The 23663-nt window shown below is 40.9% G+C and overlaps 12 protein-coding genes across 12 annotated transcripts; 7 read left to right on the top strand and 5 right to left on the bottom strand.

The window, feature by feature from the left end:
- Nucleotides 1-171: 171 nt before the first annotated feature.
- SS1G_12305 (predicted protein) lies at nucleotides 172-321 on the top strand (the record flags this gene model as incomplete). The annotated part of the gene is made up of 1 exon (XM_001587225.1): nucleotides 172-321. The coding sequence occupies one exon, from the start codon at nucleotides 172-174 to the stop codon at nucleotides 319-321; it is 150 nt and encodes a 49-aa protein (XP_001587275.1).
- Nucleotides 322-619: 298 nt separating this feature from the next.
- SS1G_12304 (hypothetical protein) lies at nucleotides 620-2346 on the bottom strand (the record flags this gene model as incomplete). The annotated part of the gene is made up of 4 exons (XM_001587224.1): nucleotides 620-642; nucleotides 949-1083; nucleotides 1549-2099; nucleotides 2159-2346. The coding sequence occupies 4 exons, from the start codon at nucleotides 2344-2346 to the stop codon at nucleotides 620-622; spliced, it is 897 nt and encodes a 298-aa protein (XP_001587274.1).
- A 905-nt stretch (nucleotides 2347-3251) lies between these two features.
- Nucleotides 3252-3377, top strand: SS1G_12303 (predicted protein; the record flags this gene model as incomplete). Its single annotated transcript, XM_001587223.1, has 1 exon — nucleotides 3252-3377. One exon carries the CDS (start codon nucleotides 3252-3254, stop codon nucleotides 3375-3377), a length of 126 nt encoding a protein of 41 aa, XP_001587273.1.
- Nucleotides 3378-3706: 329 nt separating this feature from the next.
- Nucleotides 3707-4368, top strand: SS1G_12302 (predicted protein; the record flags this gene model as incomplete). Its single annotated transcript, XM_001587222.1, has 2 exons — nucleotides 3707-3896; nucleotides 4238-4368. 2 exons carry the CDS (start codon nucleotides 3707-3709, stop codon nucleotides 4366-4368), a joined length of 321 nt encoding a protein of 106 aa, XP_001587272.1.
- A 912-nt stretch (nucleotides 4369-5280) lies between these two features.
- SS1G_12301 (hypothetical protein) lies at nucleotides 5281-6484 on the top strand (the record flags this gene model as incomplete). The annotated part of the gene is made up of 4 exons (XM_001587221.1): nucleotides 5281-5316; nucleotides 5436-5671; nucleotides 5758-6104; nucleotides 6228-6484. 4 exons carry the CDS (start codon nucleotides 5281-5283, stop codon nucleotides 6482-6484), a joined length of 876 nt encoding a protein of 291 aa, XP_001587271.1.
- Nucleotides 6485-7487: 1003 nt separating this feature from the next.
- SS1G_12300 (hypothetical protein) lies at nucleotides 7488-9421 on the top strand (the record flags this gene model as incomplete). The annotated part of the gene is made up of 7 exons (XM_001587220.1): nucleotides 7488-7743; nucleotides 7866-8062; nucleotides 8118-8303; nucleotides 8502-8811; nucleotides 8871-8969; nucleotides 9034-9287; nucleotides 9374-9421. 7 exons carry the CDS (start codon nucleotides 7488-7490, stop codon nucleotides 9419-9421), a joined length of 1350 nt encoding a protein of 449 aa, XP_001587270.1.
- Nucleotides 9422-10952: 1531 nt separating this feature from the next.
- Nucleotides 10953-11873, bottom strand: SS1G_12299 (hypothetical protein; the record flags this gene model as incomplete). Its single annotated transcript, XM_001587219.1, has 1 exon — nucleotides 10953-11873. One exon carries the CDS (start codon nucleotides 11871-11873, stop codon nucleotides 10953-10955), a length of 921 nt encoding a protein of 306 aa, XP_001587269.1.
- Nucleotides 11874-12734: 861 nt separating this feature from the next.
- On the top strand, nucleotides 12735-14509 carry SS1G_12298 (hypothetical protein; the record flags this gene model as incomplete). The annotated part of the gene is made up of 2 exons (XM_001587218.1): nucleotides 12735-13859; nucleotides 13907-14509. The coding sequence occupies 2 exons, from the start codon at nucleotides 12735-12737 to the stop codon at nucleotides 14507-14509; spliced, it is 1728 nt and encodes a 575-aa protein (XP_001587268.1).
- A 751-nt stretch (nucleotides 14510-15260) lies between these two features.
- Nucleotides 15261-15555, bottom strand: SS1G_12297 (predicted protein; the record flags this gene model as incomplete). Its single annotated transcript, XM_001587217.1, has 2 exons — nucleotides 15261-15265; nucleotides 15315-15555. The coding sequence occupies 2 exons, from the start codon at nucleotides 15553-15555 to the stop codon at nucleotides 15261-15263; spliced, it is 246 nt and encodes an 81-aa protein (XP_001587267.1).
- An 837-nt stretch (nucleotides 15556-16392) lies between these two features.
- On the bottom strand, nucleotides 16393-19029 carry SS1G_12296 (predicted protein; the record flags this gene model as incomplete). Its single annotated transcript, XM_001587216.1, has 3 exons — nucleotides 16393-16403; nucleotides 16676-17604; nucleotides 17978-19029. 3 exons carry the CDS (start codon nucleotides 19027-19029, stop codon nucleotides 16393-16395), a joined length of 1992 nt encoding a protein of 663 aa, XP_001587266.1.
- A 542-nt stretch (nucleotides 19030-19571) lies between these two features.
- On the top strand, nucleotides 19572-19965 carry SS1G_12295 (predicted protein; the record flags this gene model as incomplete). The annotated part of the gene is made up of 2 exons (XM_001587215.1): nucleotides 19572-19666; nucleotides 19803-19965. The coding sequence occupies 2 exons, from the start codon at nucleotides 19572-19574 to the stop codon at nucleotides 19963-19965; spliced, it is 258 nt and encodes an 85-aa protein (XP_001587265.1).
- A 1699-nt stretch (nucleotides 19966-21664) lies between these two features.
- Nucleotides 21665-23087, bottom strand: SS1G_12294 (hypothetical protein; the record flags this gene model as incomplete). The annotated part of the gene is made up of 3 exons (XM_001587214.1): nucleotides 21665-22639; nucleotides 22694-22905; nucleotides 22955-23087. 3 exons carry the CDS (start codon nucleotides 23085-23087, stop codon nucleotides 21665-21667), a joined length of 1320 nt encoding a protein of 439 aa, XP_001587264.1.
- Between the last annotated feature and the right edge of the window lie 576 nt (nucleotides 23088-23663).

The following is a 23663-nucleotide window of genomic DNA, read 5'->3' as shown; positions in this document are numbered from 1 at the left end:
CTAATCAAAAACTACCTAGGCTCACTAGTAAAAGCAACACAAGTTGACCGTTCACATCCCTCAAAAATGATACTCACAAAAAAAGAAGTGATAGCCGATTAAGGAGCTTTTCTACAATTTTCCGAAGGCGCAAGAATATGTCCTGGAAAAAGGTTTCCGCAGGTGGAGATGATGGCGGTTAACGTTTTGGCGGGGATATTTAGAGGGTGGAGTGTGGAGTTGGATGTTAGGGGGTGGGTGAGTGATGGGGAGATTGAGGAGGGGGGGGGGGGGGGGGGGGGGGGGAGCAGAGAGGAAGATAGTTTGTTGGAAGGCGGTTGAGAGGGTGCGGAGGTTGATTGCGGAGAGTGAGTCGGTCAATTCGTTGCGGATGTTGGGGGAGCTTGTTTCTTTGAGGTTTGTTGGGAGGGGGCGAGAGAGGTTTAGGGGGTGTGTTGGTTTGGGTTATTTGGGTGCTGTAATGAAAGTACTGGAGTATAGAGTATAGGGTTGGATATGAGAGATAAGGAAATGAACTTTGTGTTTTCTAGTACTGGGGTTTAACAAACACTTTTATCATAACGAAAGATAAATAAAAAGTTCTACAAATTAATCTTATTTATTTAAAGAAATTATAGTTTCAATATTGTTCTCTTCTATAATCTATTATATAAAAAGATACATCTTAGATATTGATTATATATTATATAGTCTAGTATACTATAGATTACAAGAATATTTAATCTTATAAAGAATAATTACTTTCTAAAGTTAAAAATACCAAGGTTAATTGTAATATTATTTACTATTCACAATCACCCAGAACCAAATACCTCTTGCAATCCAATCAAGTACCAAATAATAATTCAACAAGTAATAAATACATCTATATATACACAGAAAGACTAAATCCCCCAACAATCTCATTACAGGATTATCTAAGTCGATCCGCCTTTTTCCCAATCTCACTTCTCCATCCCTTAGCCCTTTCAAAACCATTGGTGTAAGTTTCGAAATCTATCATCGTTTGGTAGACTTCTTCTTCTGAATTGAGAACAAAGGGACCATATTGAACTATCCTTTGATCGAGAGGCTGACCTGCTACTAAGACTGTTTAATTTGTTAGTGTATATATATTCTATGTTGTGAGAGGGGAGAATAAAACATTAGATGAGTAGATAGAATTAAGAAAAGTGGGCTTGAATATGGGATGTAGTTGTGTCGGAGACACCCAGTTGATGATACTAACTCGTTCGCATCGAACGACCAGATTACAGGGTAGTCTTGGATAGTCGTGATGTATCAGAGATATATGTCCTCAAACATTGAAGCACTTGCTTTGAAATTTACCCCACTGAACATACACCCCTGTCTCGCTTGGCTATAGTGCTACTGTACCGCGTCAGGGGGACATTCGGCTCTCCCCGCAGATCTTGCCACGTGAGCTTCGAAAGAGTTCGCTTCCCGCGAGCTTTGCTTCTCGTTTATCCTGTCAAAATTTGGCCGTGGGATTTCTTGCTAGAAACTCAAAAAAATGAGGGAATAAACCAGATAAACAAGCTAACTTACTGAAATGTCCATTTTCCTTAGCAGACTCTTCTACTTCTGCGTTCACAAAATCTCCTTCTTGACGGAATACCACATTGTGGAACTTTGCAATCTTGGTCTTCTCATTTCCACTTCCAAAGACAGCCTCCCCACTCAAAATATAAGCAAAAGCATTCCAGCCGGCTGGTAAAGGTTGCTCAATCTTTCCACCAGGTTTGATTTCTACATCGAAAATCCAAACAGGTGTATAAGCGAGCTCTTTTACACTATCGACACCATGACTTTGTCCCGAAATAATCTTCACATGGACTCTTCCATCATCGATATCAATTTTTGGAATTTCCTTGGCTCGTAGATCACGGTATCGTGGTTCGCATTTCTTGAGCTTTTCGGGTAAGTCTACCCAAAGTTGTAATCCAATATTTGGGCTGCCATCTGCACTTTCTCGTGGCATTTCTGAGTGCATTATTCCTCTTCCTGCAGTCATAAATTGAAGATCTCCCGCTTCGATCGTGCCTTTGTTTCCTGCGAAATCTTCATGATCGACGGCGCCTTGAAGAATGTAACTTATACTGATGAAGAGAAGAGTATTTTAGCAAAGTTCATTTTGAGAAGCAAATAATTATCTTACGTTTCCTGTCCTCTATGTGGATGATCTGGAAATCCAGCTGAGGAACTGCTGGAAAAATGATCAAGCATGAGAAATGGTGAGAGGTTCTTTAGCTGAGGTGAACCGATTGAACGACGAACTCTTGCGCCTGCACCTTCGGCCTGCTCGCGCGCCAAGAAAGACTTTTGGATTCCTCTTGGTGTTGTCATATTTATTACTTTGGAGGAAGTAGAATATGAAGGAAAAGGAAATTTAGGAAGTTGTTTTAGTGAAGGAATTGTGGTTGGATTGTTGGTAAATAAGTTAGTTATGATCTCGATGTGTTCGATAATTGGATCTCGGAATATAACTGAGGATACTGCAATGATGATTGAGAAAATGAGGAGAAGCAATTTCATCTGGAATTCATGAGAGTTTAATAGGATATGGGAAAAAGGAATGAGAAACAAAAAGAAGTTTCTTTGAATGAATATTTAAGGGATTTGTAGGTGATTAGTTTCTATGGACTATTAACTTTAGATGTTATGTCAGGATAGAGTATTGATGATTTGATGATGAAATGCTTATCCCATTGCTTATGAGTTGCTGATTAAGAGTCTCGCACATTGCTGAGGGCGCTGCGGCAAAGGTGACCAATGAAGAGAGGGGAATTATCGGGAAAAGAGCTATGGATTGATAAAGTATGAATCTGATTGGCTGACTAAGATCTCACTACTCGCTAAATCGCTTGTTCGGCATTTCAAACCTTCCGAGCTTTACAATCATTAATAAGGTTACCCCACTTTGCGGACATTCTCCGCATCCTCAACTGTGCACTGCATATACACGACGTCCCCGTGTATCTAGATCTTTCAATTATATTATACTAAACCTTGGAAGTTAACATGTCTTAATCTAAAACCTATACGGCCAGCTTTCTGTATCATGTTCTGTATCTATTGTTGAGGTCTACCTTTCACCTAAATCGAGATGTCCTCGCAAAATTCTGTCAACCTTAGCGATGAGAAAACTAGTTCTGTCACCCTGCTGCTCTTGCATTGATGATGTGTAATCCTCTCAGAATTTGGCAATTACTCGACGCCGGATGCATCTCCAGCGGTTTTGACAGATTCTCATGGTGAATAACCGCACCTACACCTTCGGGCAGGTTACCGTCAAAGCCCTTGCTGCTTCTTTTGTGTCGATTTCTCTTCACCAGCAAAAGATGGCACTTAATTATCACAATATTGGTTTGGCTTAATCAATGCGATAGGATTTAAGGATATCGATACAGGAACCCATTGTGATCGTGTTTCGATCCCCTCCGGAAGACATTCCCCTTTTATATATGATGGTAGTCACTCAACTAACCTCTGATTCAGGCCGTTGTGGCGCGAGGGATCTTTAGAATATCGATCGGAAGCACTACAGGCATCTGGCACCAAGCGGGACCCTGCTTCTCACGATCGATTACTGATAAGATTTTTCGCTGGATAAAAAAAAAAAAGATATCAAACCAGTTGAGCCCCAAATGCATATGTTCTGATTGGATGCCTGGGTGGTCATGGGAGAAGTTTATGTCGATCAATGATGCAATGTGATGCAAGCAACTTCATTTTTATGGCGCCCAGCGATCTGGTACCGGTGAGCAAGCTGCTAGAAATTTGGTCAATGATCTCGGCACCTGGTACCAACGTCGTCATCAATCGAGGCAGTGTTGCAGATTATGACACTGTCAAACAGGGGATTTCGGTTACTAGTCTTCCGAACCTGATTAGAGGTAATATGCAATCTTCCATGAGTATTCGCGCAATCCGAAGTTGCTTATCTCCGAAAGGGACCTGAAGTTGGAGTTGTAGTTTTCTGGAGAGGATTGCGTCCTTTGACGGAAAGGAACTTTCTTCTCATCTTGGATTTATCTTTGAATCCCCATCCGCAGACAAATAGCGTCTCAATTGTGGTTGTAGGGCTCGGGAGATAATATTACACTGAGTAACATTATGACCGAACTGAAAATCTGGCTGTTTCAGAAAATTCTCGAGGCTAGTTTTATGCGTGGAATTAAGGCACTTGAAGACCCTCGTCATATTTACATAGCTGACGCGCTTGCTGAAGCTACAGGAACCGGTGCGAAGGGAGCCAATTCTGCGAATAACGTTAAATACACACGGATTATAGCTACAGCACTTGCTGAGAACATGAATAAAGCTGCTTGCGACAATCCTCTAGTAGAGGCTGTGGAGCGGTTGTAGCAGAGCCGCCGGCAGGTCTTCCGCTGATGACCTCCACTGAGCTCCAAATCACCACATTGCTGGCTGATTTAGGAGTCGAGTAGATGCTTGCAATCGAGTTTCAAGACGAAATTTATTGGCATTTAAAACTGACATTCCATTCATTGTACTTATGGATGAAAATTCGCGGGCTGAGACTGTGCAGAACACATTTTCAGAGGCTATTTGAGACAAAGTAGGCATTATACAGCCGGTAGACAGTAGGGCAGCATGAATGTGAGCTCTTGTTCTCTCATATCTGGTTTCTTAGTAGCCAAGACCATGGGTCTACTTTTTGTCAAACGCAAATCAACGCCCCTGACTATATAGTACCGTCCATGTGATTTTCTCGTACGTCAAAAGACATATTTGGGGACTTTCTAGGAATACCTCCCCTCAATATTTCCCTTTTGTAAATGTTAGCAAAGGATTTTGACTGATTATTAATCCAACAAATGATCAATGAAGAATTAGCGATGGGGCCGAGCTTATATGGACTCTCATGTATATCCCAAGAGCTCTCAATGCTGCTATAGATTTTGGCTGTCGAGGAGTGTTAAGAAAACACGGCTGGAGTAGCTAAAACAACATTAGATTTTTGAAATACCTCAGCAATATGTATGTAGCATTACAGTAATGAGTTGCACATTTGCCACGTCATATTTTAATTTGAGGGTTAGACTTACTTCGACCCGAAACTTTAGATGCTATTCTCGGATTCCGAGAAATACCCACATCCGTGCATTAATATGGTTATATAAATGAAAAATATGTGTCTAGTTCGTGTGTAGTCTTGTTATCAATTTATCAATTTCTCCAGATTTACATTTTCTTCACGATTTCCCCAGAACTTTCTAGCACTAATTAGTAGTATTCTATTCCACAAAAACAATCATGGTCAAAGTTGCAGTTGCAGGCGGAACTGGCGGGGTTGGATATGCCATCGTCGACGCACTCAGGGAACAAAGTCAGCATGAATTTATTTTGCTAAGTAGAAATGTGCTCAATTCCTGAATCACCATTTCAACAACCTCTAATATGAAAAGTAGGATAATTCGGAATTTGCTGCGAAGAACAATGTGGAAGTCATTAAAATCGACTATTCTGATGTCTCATCTATATCAAAAGTTCTTGATGAGCACAAAATCCACACTGTGATCTCCGCACTCTGTATTGTTTCTCAGGAACATAGCGATGCTCAAGTAAACCTGGTTCATGCCGCTGCCGCCTCTAGTTCCGTCAAGAGGTTTGTACCTAGTGAATATGGAAGTAATTACGAGGAGAAGTAAGCATATTCTTGATCCCCCAATACCTCCTCTCTCCATACTTCGGTATGAAGTAGCTTGGACATGACATTTAACAAACTCCCAGGCACGCCTTAACACGTCCAACTACCGCTCTCAAAGCAATTGCCATTACAGAACTTGCCAAGACACATCTCGAATACACTTCATTTGTCAATGGCTTGTTTTTGGATTACTTAAGCATGCCGGCAATACCTTCTCACCTCGCTGCTGGTATCAGCTTCTTTGATATCCCTAATAAAGTGGCGGTACCACTAGGTACTGGTAAAGTACCCCTCGTTATGACACATACTAGAGACGTAGCTCGCTTCGTAGTCGCCAGTCTTTCGTTAGAAAAGTGGGAAAAGAGGAGTTATATGGTTGGAGATCGTAAATCCTGGCATGAATTGGTGGAAATACTGGGAAAAGTTGCTGGTAAGTGTTTAAGCATATTTCCCTATACCCCTTTTTGCAGTGAGAGCAGGAAGGATGGATAACAATCTCCTATATGGAATTCTTCCTGGTCCAAGAAAGAAAGCTATACCTAACGTTACATAGGTGAGAAATTTACAATCGTAGATGATCCATCCTCCATTATTGCTGGACAGGTCATCGAGGCGCCAGCCCACCGGGCGGCATACTCTGCCTCGTTGAAAGAGCATGGAGATTGGTTCGAAGCGGGCGCATTCAGCTTCGATGTCAAGGTTCCTAACTCTATTTATCTTAACGAGCTGTTTCCAGAAATAGTGCCTCTATCAATAGAGGATGCTATGCGGGCTCAAGTACAGTTTACCAGGGAAAAAACATCATCGTGAGGACAATGAAAGACATGAAGTTCAGCGTTCGTATGTAAGCAGTAGGCTGAAGCCACAAAGGGATCAGATGCTGGGACTGGTATGATCTGCATGGCTAGACCCTGAATTAGCGGCTTGATAGTAAAGAACTATAATATAAAGACACTTTGGCCAACTCCTCCATCTTAACAGCGGATACTGAAACAAACTTAGAGTTCGAGAAAAACTTCGGGGTCCGCACTACGTCTAAAAGCTCGGGCCCTATGGGTTTTGGGACAGCCAGAAATCGATATTCCATCGTCGATTCTGTTGGTATACATGGTTTTTTTCAGTAGTTAAATTGGCTTACATTTTATAACAATCCTGACTCGGCAAGATTTATTACTAATAGGGGAGTCATCTCACGTGCGTAATGATGACCTGTCAACCCCTCTTGTTGAGCACTCTCGCAACAACTAAGCAAACTTTTCCAAACAGCCCAGAAAATATTATCTAACTAATTATAAGCAATTAGCTAAGGTATGTCAAAACTAATCCTGTTCACTACAAAGCACTGGCTGTCGTGCCTGTATTATCATCATATCGGCTACCGACCGGCTCGGTAACCGAATTGATGGAGCCCCACTCATACATTGCCAAGACTCCGAACATCAGTATCATAGTTCCTGAATGCTATAAAGATCCTCAATTGTTGTTTACTAATAACTGTAAAATGACCTTATCCGTGCTTGCAGGAAGTATAATACACTATAGTCCTAAATCTAGGCCGATATTCTCCCTGTAATTTACCATCTGGCGGTATATGCTTAACAGCGGAATGCATATACTTTCCATCTGCAGGAGTACCTGTCCTGCGTACGAGAATGCAAGATCTTGTCATTCCCACTTTTCTAGCGATATTATGTCAAAGCTCTAGATATGTAAGTAAAGAAAAGGTAACACAGATTAATTTCTCCTTATAACTTGCTTTTCTTTTGATTTGAATTTTTCAAATACTCGCTTAGTAACTTCACATTCGTTGTCCATGGATATGGAGAAAAAGCCACCAGTGAGCGCTTTACAAGCAGATGAGCATCGTTTTGCTATTATCCTTGGAGCCGGCGCTGCAGGTATTATTCAAGGATGCTCGTTCATTCGTGAAAAAGTTCTTCCTTTGGAGGAATTTCATATATTGGATCGGAATGGTGCATATGGTGGTGTGTGGTGGAGGAATACGTATCCGGGAGCTGCATGTGATATCCCTAGTCACGAGTATCAGATTAGTTGGGCTTTGAATCCTTGTGAGTTTTTTGTGCTTTGGATTCTAGCTATAATAGTATTCTATCTTTGCTAGGGCTGCCTTATTGGAGAGTTTTCTCATTAACGTAGCGAGTACTTGCTAATCACTGATACTTTTGGAAAGACTGGAGTAGGACTTTTGCTCCACAACCAGAGATTCGGGAGTACTTCGAGAGTGTAGCCTTGCGATACCATCTGGACAAATCTACAACTTTCAACACCGAAATCGTCGGTGCCACGTGGGATGACTCTCGGTTATTGTGGCTTGTTGAGACCATAGATCTTAAAACCGATACTAGAAAGATATGGAGTTGTCATGTGGTATGTTCCTCCTCCATCTTGTATTCACCTAGCTGGTTTCTGATTCCCAATCTAGTTAATTAGCGCCGCGGGAGCTTTCACCGTACCAAAAAAGGCCAATGTACCCGGTATTGATACATTTAAAGGCGAACAGTGGCATTCCATAGATTGGCCAAAAAAAGCCGATTTAAGAGACAAGACAGTTGCTGTGATTGGAACAGGACCTTCCGCTTGTCAATTTATTCCAAATATCTATCCGGATGTAAAATCCTTGATTGTGTATCAAAGAAGTCCGGGACATGTTTTGCCTCGAGTTGATACTATTTCTGGATGGTTTAAGAAATTTTTATTTGCTAACTTTCCTTTTACTATGCGTTTGCATCGATGGTTCTTGATGAAAAAGGTGAATTGAAAATTATCGATCTTTTTGGGATAAATTCTAATTTAACACTTTTTATAGGATGAGATTTTGCGCAAACGGATATTTAATCCAAATTCATGGCTTCACAAACAGGTAATTGCCATGACTAAAAAACATCTCTACAACCAAGTCAAAGATGAAACTCTACGCCAGAAACTAGAGTCTAATGATGTATTTGGATGCAAACGTCCAATGATTCTCGATAACTACTTTCCCATCTTCTCGAATGATAATGTAGAACTTGTCACGGATTCCGTCACAGAAATCACAGAAGAGGGAATCATTTCTATGGACGCTAAAACCGGCGACGAAACAGAAAGAAAGACAGATGTATTGATTTGGGGTACTGGTAAGTTATCTATATATAGCTTGACATATATAAGAACAGAATCATTAATAAACAACCAGGCTACAATCCCGTAGATTTCGGACTTCCAGTTCCAACACGAGGACGAACCGGTCAACTATTAGCTGAAAAATACCAACCTGAATTACAATCCCTCTACGGTAAACCATGAATCTCCATTCCCAAACATCTCAAACCAGAACTAACAATCAAAAGGTGTTGCAGTAGACGATTTCCCAAACTACTTCAACTTCCTCGGACCCAATTCCTCCTCATTCGAAACCAGCGTAATGGAGCTCTTCGAACTTCAAGCCCATCACACGTGTCTCGTTACCGAATTTCTATTCAAGAAAAACGTCGGCAGTTTCCGTTATGCTATTATGCCCAAAGAAGAACGTGTTACAGAATGGACCTTATCCTTACGACCCGGACAGGCAAAATTACCTCCTGCTAATCCATTGTGTAGGAGTTATTATAGGGTGAGTGTGCTTCTTATCTTCTCTTGTGATGATAGCTAGATATGTGAGGGAATTTCGCTGATAAGATTGCTTGTAGTCGAAAATAGGACATGTGTATCGATTTCCGTATCCGTATTGGATATACAAGGCTTTGATTGCTAAGATTGATTTTAAACGGGATTGGGTACTTCTTCAGAATAGGATTGGGCAGAAAGATGTCCAGATTTTGGAGTTTGTCGAGTGAATGTTGTGAAGATGGTCATGGGAATTATGTATCATGAAATCCTAGGTGGAAGGCCATGGTATATTGTACTGTAAGTTTTTATATCTTCTTATTTTGAAACCATGACTTATGTGTTTTTGTTTAGTATACTCAGCACTACGAGCATGATTACTGGTAGGGATCGGTTCAGCTAGGAAGATCTCTGGGTGTCTGTATGGAGGATAAAGAGGGGATAACTAGTGTAATTCGAGATTGATGCAATGAGCCAATTATATATTGCGCAAAAAGGAAACACAATGATCGACAAAATCGCATCAACTAGACCTAATCAAAAGCGCGGACTTATACAACTAGCCAAGTCAGTCAGTTAAGATCCTGAAAAAAATCCAGCTATTTAGTGAGGATATAGCTTCGCCGATCAACGTTGGATTAAGTGAAAATATTGAAATTGTTGATTTTATTATTATTTTTAGTGATGTATTGTAAATGTAGAGTATTTGAGACTACTGTTACGATAGTAACAACTACTTAGAACATTTTTATATTTTAAATTTTTTTATAATAATCATATATCAAAATAATAAATTCAGATATTTTATTTATTAATTATATATAAAAAATATCTAGAGTGTTACGTGACGGTTGTTATCCCACTAGTGGCTCACGTGCACTAGCCCTGTATATAAAGACCTTCTTACTTAGAATCTTCTTAGTTCTTTGGTTTTAGATTCTAAGTAATTGAATTGACTCCGTTTACGACTTTTCCGTCACATAGAGTATAAATATAATTATTTAAATATAAAAGAATTATGATTGTTTCCAAATATTTAAAATTTATATCCATGTCTATACCAATAACAGTAACGGTAACGGTAACAGTAAGGAAGAAAAAGCGTGATGATGCCGGGGATGTGACTTGATTTTAGCAGGTTGAAAATTTGGGATTTGTTATAGTGATAGTCTGAACTACAGTCTACTCTTGAGAGACTTCTAGATATTAGGATGATTTTGAATATGGGGATGGTATTTCTATTATTTATTATTAAATCACATACATCAAAAATATCAGAACGATATAGTATAGTGAGCTATGCAACATTTTGAATTCATTTTTGATTAGTGTAGGTTGTTGTGTTGGAATAAATTAGTATTTGCAGAGAAACCAGAATCGCATAGTGGCTGGGATTCTGGGCATGGAATAGAAAAGAAAGTTGTCATGATAGAAAAGGTTGTGAATAAAGTGGCATTGAGCAAGACTATGTTATGTGCAAGATGAAGAGGAGTTTTACGTGCCTGCGTGCCTTTGTGCCATTTCGATCCGTTTCCTGATGCATTCTTCCATTCTTACAAACTGTTCCATCCGATTTCAAAATAAATGGCCTACTGTATTCATCGATCGTGTTAACGTTAACTTCATTCACTCGTGTCATCATACCCGCGCTTCAATAAAGGTATGGCGTAACTCAAGCTGAGGCCACAATACCCTCTACTCCTGCCGGAACAACTCTTGCTCTTCCAACTCCATGCACAAGCACAGCATCCAGCCAAATTCGTTCTTTGCCCTCTCCAGATTTTTCCACTCCCCAACCCCTTTCAGGGCCCCATGTCACAACCTTTTTATGGCTCTCTACAACCTCTCGCAGTCCACTCATCATATCTCCGCTCCTCTTCACACCAGGAAAGGCATCAAATTCAACAGTTTGAATTCCCTTCACATCCATGAATATCCCTTCTAATAATTCCTGGCAAAAGCCCTCATAAAATCCATCGCCTACTCTGAAACCTTTGAATATCGCATCCGATGGATCGCATTCTACGAATATTTTCAAAACGCGAACGGATGTGCAATCGGAAAGTCCAAGTAAAGGTGATACAACCCAACCTCTTGGCGGACTATTCCAGCCAGGACCTAGACGAAGTTCAAGTGTAGTGATAGAGTTGCGATAATGAGATGGCAGACGCGCGAGTAGAGGTTTCTTTGTCTTGAAATATCGACCTGGATGGATGGGAAAGATGCGGAAGGTATAGGTCGAAAAGAAGTGGTGCGATGATTCATTGTATATTTGTTTGCAGACATGGAATAGTGAGAATAGTTTATGACGATGAATGAGGGAAAAGGTTGTAGGGTCGAGATCGATAACTTCGGGGAAAGGAGCGAATATCAGAGTGTAAATCTTTGTACGAAGTTCGGAAGGCAAGGAAAGAAATGGAAAGGATTTTTTGGTTTTGCGAGAAGTGATAGTAGTAATGTCTTCAGCATCGGATGGATAAGCTGATGGGTAGGCGGACGAAGTCGGAGTTGTGGTACCAGATATAGGCGTGCTTGCTATCGCGCGACGATGATTCCGTATGGTAAGGGCATGGTGCTTCATAGACGGCGCCATATCAATTGTTATGTTGGAGTAGAGGTAAGGAAACCAAATTATCGTTCTTGTTGATATGCTGTAGAGAGATTTGTAGGTGTTAGGTTTGTTGAGCTTCAGTTAAACAATGGGAAGAGATCGCGTGTTGCGTAGATAAATGGTTGAAAGTCACAGATAAGAAAATTCGTCCGATTGACCTAAAAGACTGAATGATGGATGATATTTATGATTTCAATTATAAACAAGAAAGCTCCTTCTATGAAGGAATTCAAAGAACAGAGTCGTGGTAGAGGCAATGTACTAATGAGAGAGATGTAGAAGAATATTTTCCACAATGAGTTTTGGGTCAATAGATGGAGACAATATATGGAATGTTATGACACCACGGGACTGAAGTTGTAATTGAGTAGCCGGTAACTCTTTCAAGCACCGGCTTAACATCCAATTCTTGAAAGTGTCATATTTATTCTCCTCAGATTGTTCAACTCTTCGTCCACGGTTATTGTAGGCGCGATGAGTATAAATTTCTGTCTGAGTGTCAACTTTAAGGAAAAAAGAAAAAAAAAGAAATTCAAAATTGCGAAAATGAATTGATGCTTTTATGGTGGGGAATCGATGTCCACTGACGCCAATTGACACTAGTATAGTTTAGTACTAGCGTTGATAATTCCCGCCCGCATCATTGTAGAAAATTGTATTTTGTCATTTTGTTGTAAGTCAAGGGAACTTTTAAGGAATCAAGGTTATTTTGTAAGGCTAAAAGCAAAAGGACTCTTAAAGTTTCTCTTCACTGACAAGAACTTCAACAGTATTCAATGCGATTTCGCATATAATCTTTTCTTCATTGGAGTAGGCTGTGTATATTGATACTTTTCCTTCATAATGTTGTCTAGAGCTATCGGAAGGTCGTTGCAAACGCCAGCTCTAAGAAATACTTCGACGAATTTCCGGATAGCCTCATCGACATCATGGACTCGGTCGATGGCGAGTAATAATCGCCAACCTAAAAAACCTACAGAATATAATAGATCTTCGGGTACGCCAAAACCATCTGGTTCAGGTGGGGCACAAGCTGCTTTCACTTCACAAAAACCAGGACAGAGTAGTGATAAATCTGGTAATCCAGACTTTTCCAAGGCCCAAGATGAAGTGAGCAAGGATGCTTCACCGGAAAGGAATACTGTACCAGAGTCAGTGGGCGGTGGTGCCGGCGTGCCGAACCCAGATGCCAGAAAAGGCGAAAGTTCAGACTTCTCTGGCAAACAAGATGAATTCGAGACAATCGCCGTCGACCCCGCACAAGCAGAAACCGAGAACAAACCTCTACCAGATCTCACCCAAGGTATTCCTTCGACATTGGATTTCGAATTGGCAAATAGAAAATCGAAGACTTCGCCATTAAATCTTACAGAAGCGGCGGACCCTGAAGAGATTCCTGGTGCTGGGGGCAAGGGTCGCGGGGAACTGCCAGCATCTGCGTATGTTTCTTCCTCGGAAAGGAAGAGAAACCAGATGGCCAACTACATGTATCTTGCCTTTTTCGTATCTGCGATCACCGGTACGGTATACTTGGGTCGAAATTGGGAGACCGAGGAAGAAGAAAAACTACACGCGGAAACTGCTCCTTCTGGATGGTCACTTAGTGGCATGTGGAACCGTGTAAGAGCTAGAACCGGGGATCAAATTGGTCATTACACAGAGCCGGCTTTTACAAAGTTATTACCCGATCCAACTCCTATGTTCGAGCGCCCTTATACATTAGTTTTGAGTATGGAGGATCTTTTAATTCATAGTGAATGGAGTAGAGAACATGGTTGGCGATTGGCGAAACGACCTGGTGTTGATTATTTCTTGAGATATTTAAGTCAATATTATGAATTGGTTATCTTTACCACTCAACCATCCACTTTAGCAGAGCCAGTTATTCGAAAATTCGATCCATATCATATCGTTACATGGCCACTCTTCCGAGAGGCAACACTTTATGAGAATGGAGAATATATCAAGGTAGGAATTTCGGACCAGAATTTTGTTGTTTTATTAACTTGTATCAGGACCTTTCATACCTCAACCGTGACCTCTCGAAAGTCATTTTGATCGATACCAAACCACACCACGCCAAGAAACAACCAGAAAACGCAATAATTCTTAAGCCATGGACAGGTGATGTGAAAGATAAAGAACTTGTCTCTTTGATTCCATTCCTCGAATACATCCCTACAATGCAATACGCCGATGTACGCAAAGCCATTAAATCATTTGAAGGCACACATATTCCTACTGAATTTGCCAAACGTGAAGCAACAGCAAGAAAGAAGTTCCAAGAACAACTTGCAGAAGAACGAAAGAAGCACGGAAAGAGAGGTGGCGGTGTTGGATTATTGGGAAATGCTTTGGGTATAAAGCCTGGTGGAATGATGGTGACAGATCCCAATGAACAAAGTCTAGCGGATGCGCTTGCACAGGGAAAGATGTTACAAGATTTAGCGAGAGAAAGAGGACAGAAGAACTATGAAGCATTTGAAAAGGAAATTCGAGAGAATGGAGCAAAGTGGTTGAAGGAAGAGGCCGAGATGGAGGAAAAAGCCAAGGAAGAAGGATTAAAGGCTATGAAGAGTGGAATGACAGGAGGTTGGTGGGGAGGTGCTTCGTCGTAATGGTTGATGAATTGGAGAGTCGAAGGGACGATTGTATATTTTTCATGTATGATGAATGAGGCGTCAATAGGAATGAAGCATAGGCGGCCTTAAATCTCACCTCTGCAAACGCGGTCGAGATTGGATCGTGGTATATCGATCATGATGATGATGGATGGGGTCATACGATCTAGCATTGATGATCACAATTCGATTGTTTTAATGCTTTTTTTAGGTAGTGTAGTATGGAACGAAATCTATATCTATATCTGTATGTATGTATGTATGTATGTATGTATGTATGTATGTATGTATGTATTATAAATATCTGAATACTCGAGAATACTAAACAAATCGGATAATATGTGATATCCTTAAATGCCCGAGTTTATGTCTATCTAGTTGGGTTTTATAATGTAGATAGATTGTTAAAAGGAATGACCTTACACAGGGAATAGTGGGAAGCTGACAGGGCAGAACTGAGGCTATATTGGCTTATATATAAACCACTCATTATCTAAGTTCTACGGGAGTGCGAAGCTCTCCTACAGAGAGCTTCTCAATCTAGTCCTAATAGGACTAGTGCCCTGTGCACGTGCTACGCAGGAACCATTCACTTTAACATAGATATAGATTTTATTATTTATTATGTGACGCCCCACACCTCTGGGTCACGTGACATGCCCCGTTTGTATTTAATCACAGGAAAACTCTCTACTCTTGTTTTCCTTCTTCTTTTCTCCTTAATTTAGTATTGTTACGAAGGTAACAGTCAACCTGTCCGTATAAGCTTCGACCCTATGGAAAAGCAAGGAAATTTACATACAAAATTGTATGACAACTTCCTCACGAGATCTCCTTAGCAAGCTTGGACATATAGTCTGATCCAAGTCACATGATAGACCCTGCATATTCAAGGATACAAATCGTAGATCCATACGAATCGTAGGTCCATACGAATCGAAGGTCCATAAACTCTCAGGATCCAAGAGATCCAATGAAGGACGAAGGTCTATATAATCAGGATGGTTTCCTTTGTGTAGAGCTTCGTGCTCAAGATCAATCATTTAGTATACTCTACCATTAGTTACGAATTGCATTATTGTCATTACTTTAAGTCCCTGCTTGACGCCTAGTTATAAACCACCTCGAGAGCCTAGAGCACTTCCACGTGATCTAGACGGCAAACTGTCACGATTCACCATTAGGATTAGTGTCTTGGGATGAAAAGGAATCACGTGATAAGGAGCCCTAGGAGCCCTCAAAGCTGCTAGGGGCTCCCTTTATCGATCATTATATAATCAAAATAGTTTCATAATATAAAAGCTTTGTACTCAACTTAGTTATCAATTAGTTTACCTATATTCTACTTGATCTAGTAACGAATTCACTTCCAAGTAAATACCAGTAATAAAGCCTTAATCCATAGCTATCAACCAGACGAAACCTTAGGCAGCCGCTGCCTCCAGTACAGTATCGTTACATCTTAATTCTGAATTCTTAATTATAAGATCTTACTACTTACTAAAAAATTTCCACCCTCCTCTGTATTATCACCGAGAAATATCACAGACCTCTCCACCTATCCATTCATCCATCCATCTATACATCATAAATCAAATCCCATAGCTAAAGAATCTAAAAAATAAAATTTCCTAATTTTCTACATACATATTCCCGCTCACAAAGTGAGAAGGAAAGAAAGAAAGAAAGAAGGAAGGAAGGAAAGAAGGAAAGAAGGAAAGAAGGAAAGAAGGAAAGAAGGAAAGAAGGAAAGAAGGAAAGAAGGAAAGAAGGAAAGAAGGAAAGAAGGAAAGAAGGAAAGAAGGAAAGAAGGAAAGAAGGAAAGAAGGAAAGAAGGAAAGAAGGAAAGAAGGCGAAAAAAGTAAAGCAAAACTCCTCATTCATCCCAACTCTATCTTCTCATTAATTATCTCATCTCTCATCCCGTAAAATCTAATACTTGCCCTTGCGTATTTTCCCTCAGATTGTGCGCTTCAAGACCGGTACCCTTGTGTCTCTCACCACTAATACTCATTCTATTACCATTCACCCTCGCACGCAAGGTATCCCGCAAAGTTTCACCTGATGCCGATCCCGATCCCTATCGTGTAGAATATGTATGAAAACCCATATTAGAATTCATAACACCAAGCCCGACATTATGATTCACAGTCCCATTCATACTCTTCCTCCCTTTCCTCTTCGAATTCCTCCCCGATTTCTCTCTACCTATTCCCTGCATAACCCTCTCCACCTCACTCTCTCTCCTTTCTAATTCAAACCCCAATCCTAACCCTATTCCCTCCCCTACTCCTCCATCACCATGTGCACCCACCCCCCCAGCAAAATCCTGCCACCGAACAACAACTCTACACCTCCCCCTCCCCATAGCCCTCCTAACCCTCTCCCAAATAATCCTATCCCTCGTAATACCCCTATAAAACTTACTCCACCAAATTCCCTCATTAGGCGATAATTCCTCGCTTATATCTACTCCACTTTCATCTTCCACTATCTCCCCAAAAGTGTGTAGTTCCTCATATGGAACACCTGCTGCATGTGCGTATTTTCGAGCGAATTGTTGGTGTTTTGTCGGGTTTTGAGATATGTGGGGTGGGTATGGGAGGTAAGGGTCTTTGGGGTTGTAGGGAGGAAGTCCGGAGATACTGAGGAAATCGGAGATGGGTGGTTGGTTGGTGGGGGAGGGTTCGTGAGAAGTAGAATGCGGATTGGGATGGTTGGAGGAGTAGAATGTGGTGGGAGATGGAGATACAGGACCGAATAAATCCCGGGTGGAAAATTCAAAGATGGGTGTTCCTTGGAAGGAGAAATCGTAATCTTGGCGTCTGGCGATCTTCCTGGTGGGAAGTCCATGTTTGTTTTTGAGGAGGGTTTCTTCGAGGAGGGAGGATGGTAAGGTGGTATCAGATTGGATGGGGTAGGTGGTTATGTTTGCGAGGGGAACGGCAAGACAGAGCCAGGTTGTGGGGATTGGAGAGGGGAAATTGGGGGGGGTGTTGGTGCTGTAATTTTTATGGGGAGAGGTAATGGTGAGGAAGGGTCTTTGGATGAAGATTGAGAGCCAGGGGTGAAGTATGCCGTTTTTGTCAGGCCTGCGGGGGGTTGTTAGTAGGGGTTTTTTGTTGCTATTTGAATGTATGAAAAAGGGAAGGGAGAAAGTGGAAAAGCAGATTGACAGCAAAACCCATTTGGGCTGTCAAGTTGAATTGCCGCAAATAGAATATACAAATGGCAAAAAAGTAGGAAGACAGCAACTATGCCATCCCAATATCTCATTCCTTCAGGCGGTTAATTAAGCCATGCGGCAGTAACAAAGATTCCACCACTACTACAACAACTTCCATCACAAAAACTCCACAACAATCCCTCCACAACGACAACAAAAATCCCACACAAATCAAACGAAACCCACCAACAACATCCCACCCAAACAAAAACAAAATATAAAAAGTAAAAAAAACTCACAAACTCAACTCAACAACCTCAACCCTATCACTCTTCGATTTTGAAACCCCATCCACCCCAATATGCACCAACAACCTATTATAAAACTCTCCCGTCCGTACATCCGGCGTAAAATCATGAAAAGATATACTTCTACACACTCTCTTTTTAGAACCGGTGAGGAGTGCTCGTGTGAGAAGATATTCGCGGAGTCCTTCGCCTGTGTGGGGGTTTACTGAGGATGATGGGAAGAAGTGTGGTATTTTTGGGTTTTGGGGGTATTCGTAGCTGAGATTGGTGGGGTTTTGGAGTGGTAGGTTTTGTTGGTTTTGTAGAGTTGGGTAGGTGTTTATGATTTGTGGATAATATTGTGCTGCAGTGTTTAGATTTCGTTCTGTATCGGCATTGCAATTGGTATTTGTATCGATGTTAAAATCCATATGCGTACCTACATCTTCCCGACCATTTCCAGCACCATCTCCAATTACAAGACCATCTCCCCTAACAACATCACAATACTCACCAATCCCCCGCAAACCCACAACTCCCAAATCCACCAACATCCCATCAACACCCACCACCAAATTCCTCGCATCATTCCCTCCACTCCCCATAAGTAAATCAAACGGCAAATCATTACGTACACCCAACACAGCCTGTAATCTCCTAGAAGCCGCGCGCACAAAAGGCGTACGATCAGAAACATGTTTATTTAATATCTCCGACGCGTGAACTTGATCTACGATTGCGTGAGAGATGTGCGGAAGATTTGGATGAGGTCCTTGGGGTATGTATTGGACTGTGAGGTGGTCGAGAATTGGTGAGTGAGGTTCTAGACGGATTAGGACGTTGGGGGATGGGAGGTTGAGGGGAAATGTATATGTGGAGGGTGAGGTGGTGGTGGTATTTGGATGGTGGGTTTGTGGTTGAGAGGTGTTGAGTAGGGTTGGGTGTGAAGGTGCGCGGGAAGATTCAAGGGTTTGTTGTTGCGATTGTTGGTTATATTGTAAAGATGCATATTCAACTTGATTGAATTGCTCGATTTCTCCAACTTCAGATGTATCAGCTGCCATGGTGACTGAAGAAAAGAATGGAGCTCTTGGTGTATCCATTTCTGCTTGATGCCATTCAGTATAAGTGTGTTCCATTTTTCTTTTCGTTTCTGCAGAAGGTGGAATTTTTGGGTTATATGGATCGATGGGAATGTGATGATATTGCCACTGAAGCAAAGGTAAAAGAAGTGGTAAACGTGAAGAACAAATGTAATGGGAGATGCAATATTATTTGGTGTAGAGTTTAAACCAGATTCGCTGTCGTTGATATTTTCAGCAAGATCAGAATTGGAAGGTGAGGTGAACCAATTTGTGAGATCAATAGTAGACCTTCGAGGATTGTAACAGTAACCTGCTTGTTTTGCTGTAAGATTGGAATTTAATTTATTTGATGCTACAGCGGATGAAAGAAGTAGTGCTGATGGTGTAAGTGCTCTCCTTTCGAGCTTGGTGTATCAGAGAAGTCAGATTCACCAAGATTCACTATCATCGGTGTCGTCAGAATCGACAGTTGAAGCAAGCCGATCTGTGAGATCGACCATAGATTTTCGAAATTAATAAAGATGTATCCAGCCTTCTTCACTGTGAAATTGAAGTTAAGGCCACCAGTTCTCGAAGCTGGAAAAGAGGATGTAAGTGCTCTTTCCCCGAACTTGGTGTATGAGATTCGAATTCCTTATCATCCGTGTATCTAGATTCCAAAGGTGATTGATGCAAATCGACTTGTAAGATCAATCATATACTTTCACAGATTGTAAATATCCAGCCTTCTTTCCCCTCGGGCTAAAATTCAGAGCATTAGGTTCCGATGCTGGAGCAGGAGCAGACGCCAGTGTACTCACCTCCTCACTATCACTCAATGCCTCACTCAGCAGACTCAAAATCCAAATCCTCGTCGTCCGCTTCACCCTCAGAATCGATATAACTCGTAACCCTGTATCTAGCTCTCTTAGCTGATCTTTCGTCTTCGTCTTCGTCTGCTCCTTACCTACTGAACGATAGTTTACCCAGCGAGAAGACGGAACTAGTTTTGTAGGAGGAGAAGGACTAGAAACCAAAGACCCCTCAACTAAAAAAGAGCGAAAAGAAGAAGTATCAAAATTTCCTCATGACATGAGGGAAGGGATCTGACCAATATTAAACATCAAAACCATGACAAAAATAAAAAAGGAGCTCCAGAAGAAATATTCTCCCACATTATCCAATTTGTACTTTTAGGGGTGAAAGGCCTTTCCCACCCACGTGAAGAAACATTTCTTAATCTTCCTTCCCTTCTACCCAAACAAGAAGAATATAGAATAAGAAAAGAGGAGGATATTATATTTAATGCATCCAAATTCAAATTTATTCAAACGAACAAAACATCACTCTATCTCATTCTCCACTTCAAAGCTATTAACAAACTAATATGTACCTCAAAGCCCCAGAAACAAAATACTAAATAATTATCAATATCTATCTATTATTATCTTTATCCTTACATTCAATTACAAAAAGATATATTTTTTTTATCTCAATCTATATTAATTATTTTATTAATAATATTAAATCAAAAAAAGAATTATTTATTTTTTATTATAGATTGTTAAAGTGAATGGTTCCTGCGTAGCACGTGCACAGGGCACTAGTCCTATTAGGACTAGACTGAGAAGCTCTCTGTAAGAGAGCTTCGCACTTCCGTAGAACTTAAAAGAGAGATTAACCTACTAGACCAATATTACCTCAGTTCTGCCCTATCAGCTTCCCATGTTACGACGGCTATCTTCTACGCCGCGTCACATGACTAAACCAAGGTAACGTGATTAAGTCACGTTATGGACCGCTGCGCGGTCCTGACTAGCCATAGGCATGAAGGTCTATATAATCAAGATGGATTTCCTTTGTATAGAGCTTCGTGCTCAAGATCAATCATTTAGTATACTCTACTATTAGTTACGAATTGCATATCATTATTGTCATTACTTTAAAGTCCCTGCTTGACGCCTAGTTATAAACTACCTCGAGAGCCTAGAGCACTTCCACGTGATCTAGACGGCAAACCTCGTAACATCCCACTATTCCCTGTGTGAGGTCATTCCTTTTAACATAAATATATAAAAAAAATATTTTAGATATTTTATTCAATATTATATTTAAAAAAAATATAAATATATTAATTGTTATCTTATAACATTATCACATAAAGAAAATCAAAATCAAAATCAAAATCATAAAAAAATCACAAATCCATCAAAAGAGCTCAAGATCTTATTTTTCACTGAAAGAGGAAAGAAAAGACATATTCTCTCTTCTCCATCTCTACTTTTTATTCTCACAGTAAAAACAAACATCAAACAAAAGATATCAAAATTTGATTTCAGTATTAAGTATCTATTAAACTTAGGTAATCTAAAATAACAAATATTGATCAACCTTATTCATGCCTTCTATATGCATAGGATACAATGACCTGTATATCCCATCTCGGGGGGGGGGAAAGGTAAGCCTAATGGCCCAAAAGGACCCAATACAAATCCAACGCCGCGCTTTCATTCATCATAATGCGCCCATGTACCGAGATAACGTGAAAAGATTTTTGTCCACGTATCATAAACGTTTATACATCAAACCATCAAGGCTGAGAAAAAGAAGAATTTTTTGATCATGTACCGAAATTTTACAGCCAGTACATAAAACCGAACATAACTGCGGCTAATCCAACGCTCATACCGGTGATTTCCTTACCACCAGATGCGCTTCCCTTTGTTGAAGTTGCGGATGCAGCTGAGCCAGTTGCGCTCGCGGTAGTGGATGCTGATTTAGAAGTTGTTGTGGCAGTGCCAGTGCCAGTGCCAGTTGCTTCTTTCTGACCAATAGATGGTAATGGGACATCCCCGTCAACCAACCAACCTCCAGAGGTCGAAGCTGGGCAAGCAGGAGGTGTAAGAGTAGGAGAATAAGCAGAGCTTGCAACACCAGTTGGAGTCAAAGTTGACCATTGACTTTGAAGGTTGGCAAAATCGGGAGCAACAGGGGTTGGGGTTCCACCGCGAGAGAAACCACCTGCAACATTTGTAGCAACGACAGTAGCAGCTACAGTTGGCCCATAGCTAATCAATCCATAATCATTGGCTTCTTCGATCCATTCGTAAACAATTGCGCCAGACCATTGATCGTCCATATCTGAACCAAGAATAGCTGCTTGATCTTGGAATGTTCTTGGCTTAACCGTATTGCATCCAGTCTCTGAGAAGAAAATCGGGATATTATAACCTTCAGCATACGTGTTGAGGGTTTTGTAGCCAGAAGTTGAATAATCACTGTCGCCGCACCATTCGTATGCATTCAAACCGAAGAAATCGATGGATTCCGAACTGTTGGTACCGCAAGCAAGGTAATTTTGAAGCATAGGACGTAATTCCGCAATATCTGCTGCCGAGTAACCAATTGGAATTTCTCGATAACCTTTTGACTTTCTGTACGCCTTCATATCTCTAGCAGCAGCTTTGATAAATGGTGCCGCTAAAGATTGGTTGTTCATAGCAATAACCTCATTTCCTACAAAGAAGCCTAAAGTATTATCGAATTTGGCGAAAGCATCCATCACTTTGCTGAATGCTGTGTATTGGCTTTCGTCCCAAGTCGCGTTAGTCTATAGAAGTGATCAGCCATTATTTTATTCCCGAAATAATAAGATATATCTTACTGGGGTGATTGCGGTGGTGAAAGTATCCAAATCCAAGAAGAGGTAAATTCCAGCATCTGCAAAGGCAGACATGCATCCAGAATGATCACTGGAAGGATCAACATGGTAAACACGAATAGCGTTTGCGCCCAAGGTTTTCATCAAAGAGGCATCGAGTTGACATTGTTTGGTATCGATTAATGGATCGGCTTCAGTCAATTGATATGCGACACCTAGATATTGTCAGTCAAGAATTGAAGTAGGAAATACATGCCATCTTACCCTTGACAAAGAATTGGTCGCCATCACTTGTGAAGAACTTTGAACCAGTTGCAGAGATTGTGGAAATAGCATTAACGGTAGTAACAGCCAAACTAGCAATCAAGCCAGCTCTGGCAAAGGACTTTGAGAACATGATGCAAATAGCAGATATTATTGTATGTACAAAGATCGAAGATAGCGAGCGGTAAAAGAACGAAAGTCGACGCGATATTGGAGGAAGGAAATTCTGCGAACCAAGCACTTGAAGGAAAGATGGTAGTAGACTGCTCAAGTGTGGATTTGAATATCGAAGTTCAAAAGAGAAGGTAGACAGTAACAATGGGGAAGCTTGTTATTTTTTTTTAATGGATGGCATCCACAAGTTCCAAGGTTTTTCTACTCCGTCTCCTGGCTCGTCTCCTGGCTAGTAGACTTAAGATTGAGGGTAATGCTGGCTTGGTTTGGGGTGCGGGATCAAAGTGTAGGTGGAGCTCCAAATAGAGACTAGGTTATCGATTCGAGGATAGAGTAATTTCGAAAGACAGAAAGAAGTTGGAGTCTGGATCGTTCCTTCGTTTTATGAAGAGTATCACACTCGACCTGCTCCGTACAATTTTTGGGAGTTATGCAGTGGAGCAACAATAAGCAGTGATGATGGAAATGGATGTATAAAATTGTATGGATCACAATTAGGAGTAGGTATTTATTATTGCAAATCATAAAACTTGTA

The sequence above is a fragment of the Sclerotinia sclerotiorum genome, genomic scaffold (assembly GCF_000146945.2).
Source record: "Sclerotinia sclerotiorum 1980 UF-70 scaffold_19 genomic scaffold, whole genome shotgun sequence".
In the NCBI taxonomy this organism is placed as follows: domain Eukaryota; kingdom Fungi; phylum Ascomycota; class Leotiomycetes; order Helotiales; family Sclerotiniaceae; genus Sclerotinia; species Sclerotinia sclerotiorum.
This window is presented reverse-complemented; position numbering and strand designations above follow the sequence as displayed.